Consider the following 948-nt stretch of genomic DNA (forward strand, 5'->3'; position numbering starts at 1 on the left):
ATTGGCATCAGCCACATCCTTTGAAACAGCTGGTTTATTCCCTTCCTTTGATGCCCCATTTTGGTCTGTAACCACAGTCCCTTTCATTTTGGGTTTTGGTTCTTCTGCAGGTTTATCTTGCTCAGCATCTTTTAACTTGTCTTCGTCCTCAGAAACTTTCCGCTGTCTGTATGTCCTGTTCTTCTTGGCTCGCTTCATGCGCTCCTCAAATTCCTTGCGAGAAATCTTTTTCTTCTTCCTCACTTGTGCATCTGATTCCTGGGAATGTTTGGAAGCCCTTTTGTCCTCTTCATAATTACTACTTCCACTTCGGTCTCTCTTTCTCTTATCTGGGTTACTTCTTCTACCTCTGATCCTCCTGTCCTCAGGCCTGTGCTCTCTTCTACGACTACTGCTTCTGCTCCTTCTCTCTGGCTGGGTCTCTGCCTCTTTCCTCTCTTTAGACACGGTGTTCTTTTCACTCTCCTTTGTAACTTTCTCTTCACCCACTTTCCTCAGGTCTTCTGTCAATTTAGTATTTCCTATAACTGCTGCAATGGCATCTTCAGTGAGCTTCTTGCCATCATCTTTTTCTAGCATCGTCTTGATAATCCGTGCTCGCATTTGTAATTCCAAAAGTTCCATAACACTCTTGGGTTCTTGAGCTCCTTCTTTAGCTGACTCTGACCCCGGTTCAACTTTGATCTTCTTCAGAAGGTAATCAGGAACCACAGAATCTGTGCCTGCTTGTCTTTTCTCCTGCCTGAAAAAAACAAAAATTCTTTACTAAATTCAAGAAAATTTAACAAATAACATCACTTTATTCATAAAAATAATCAATCTAATTATCTTGAGAGAAAATTTACATACCAACCAAGAAGGTATGAATATTCTATACAAAACCAAAGCAATGGAAAAATGTGTTGAGCCAAATAAATGAACAATGATTACAGTGATAAACAGTAATCA

At 40.1% G+C, this 948-nt stretch overlaps 1 protein-coding gene across 1 annotated transcript in view; it reads right to left on the reverse strand.

The window, feature by feature from the left end:
- The window catches only part of LOC119587634 (NK-tumor recognition protein-like), a gene marked incomplete in the record, with an annotated part of 11,510 nt that overhangs the window by 3,071 nt on the left and 7,491 nt on the right, over positions 1-948 (reverse strand). Inside the window, 1 exon segment of the mRNA XM_037936339.1 lies at positions 1-742. Within this exon segment, the coding sequence (XP_037792267.1) occupies positions 1-742 (742 nt within the window).

Source organism: Penaeus monodon, chromosome 22 (assembly GCF_015228065.2).
Source record: "Penaeus monodon isolate SGIC_2016 chromosome 22, NSTDA_Pmon_1, whole genome shotgun sequence".
Taxonomy (NCBI): domain Eukaryota; kingdom Metazoa; phylum Arthropoda; class Malacostraca; order Decapoda; family Penaeidae; genus Penaeus; species Penaeus monodon.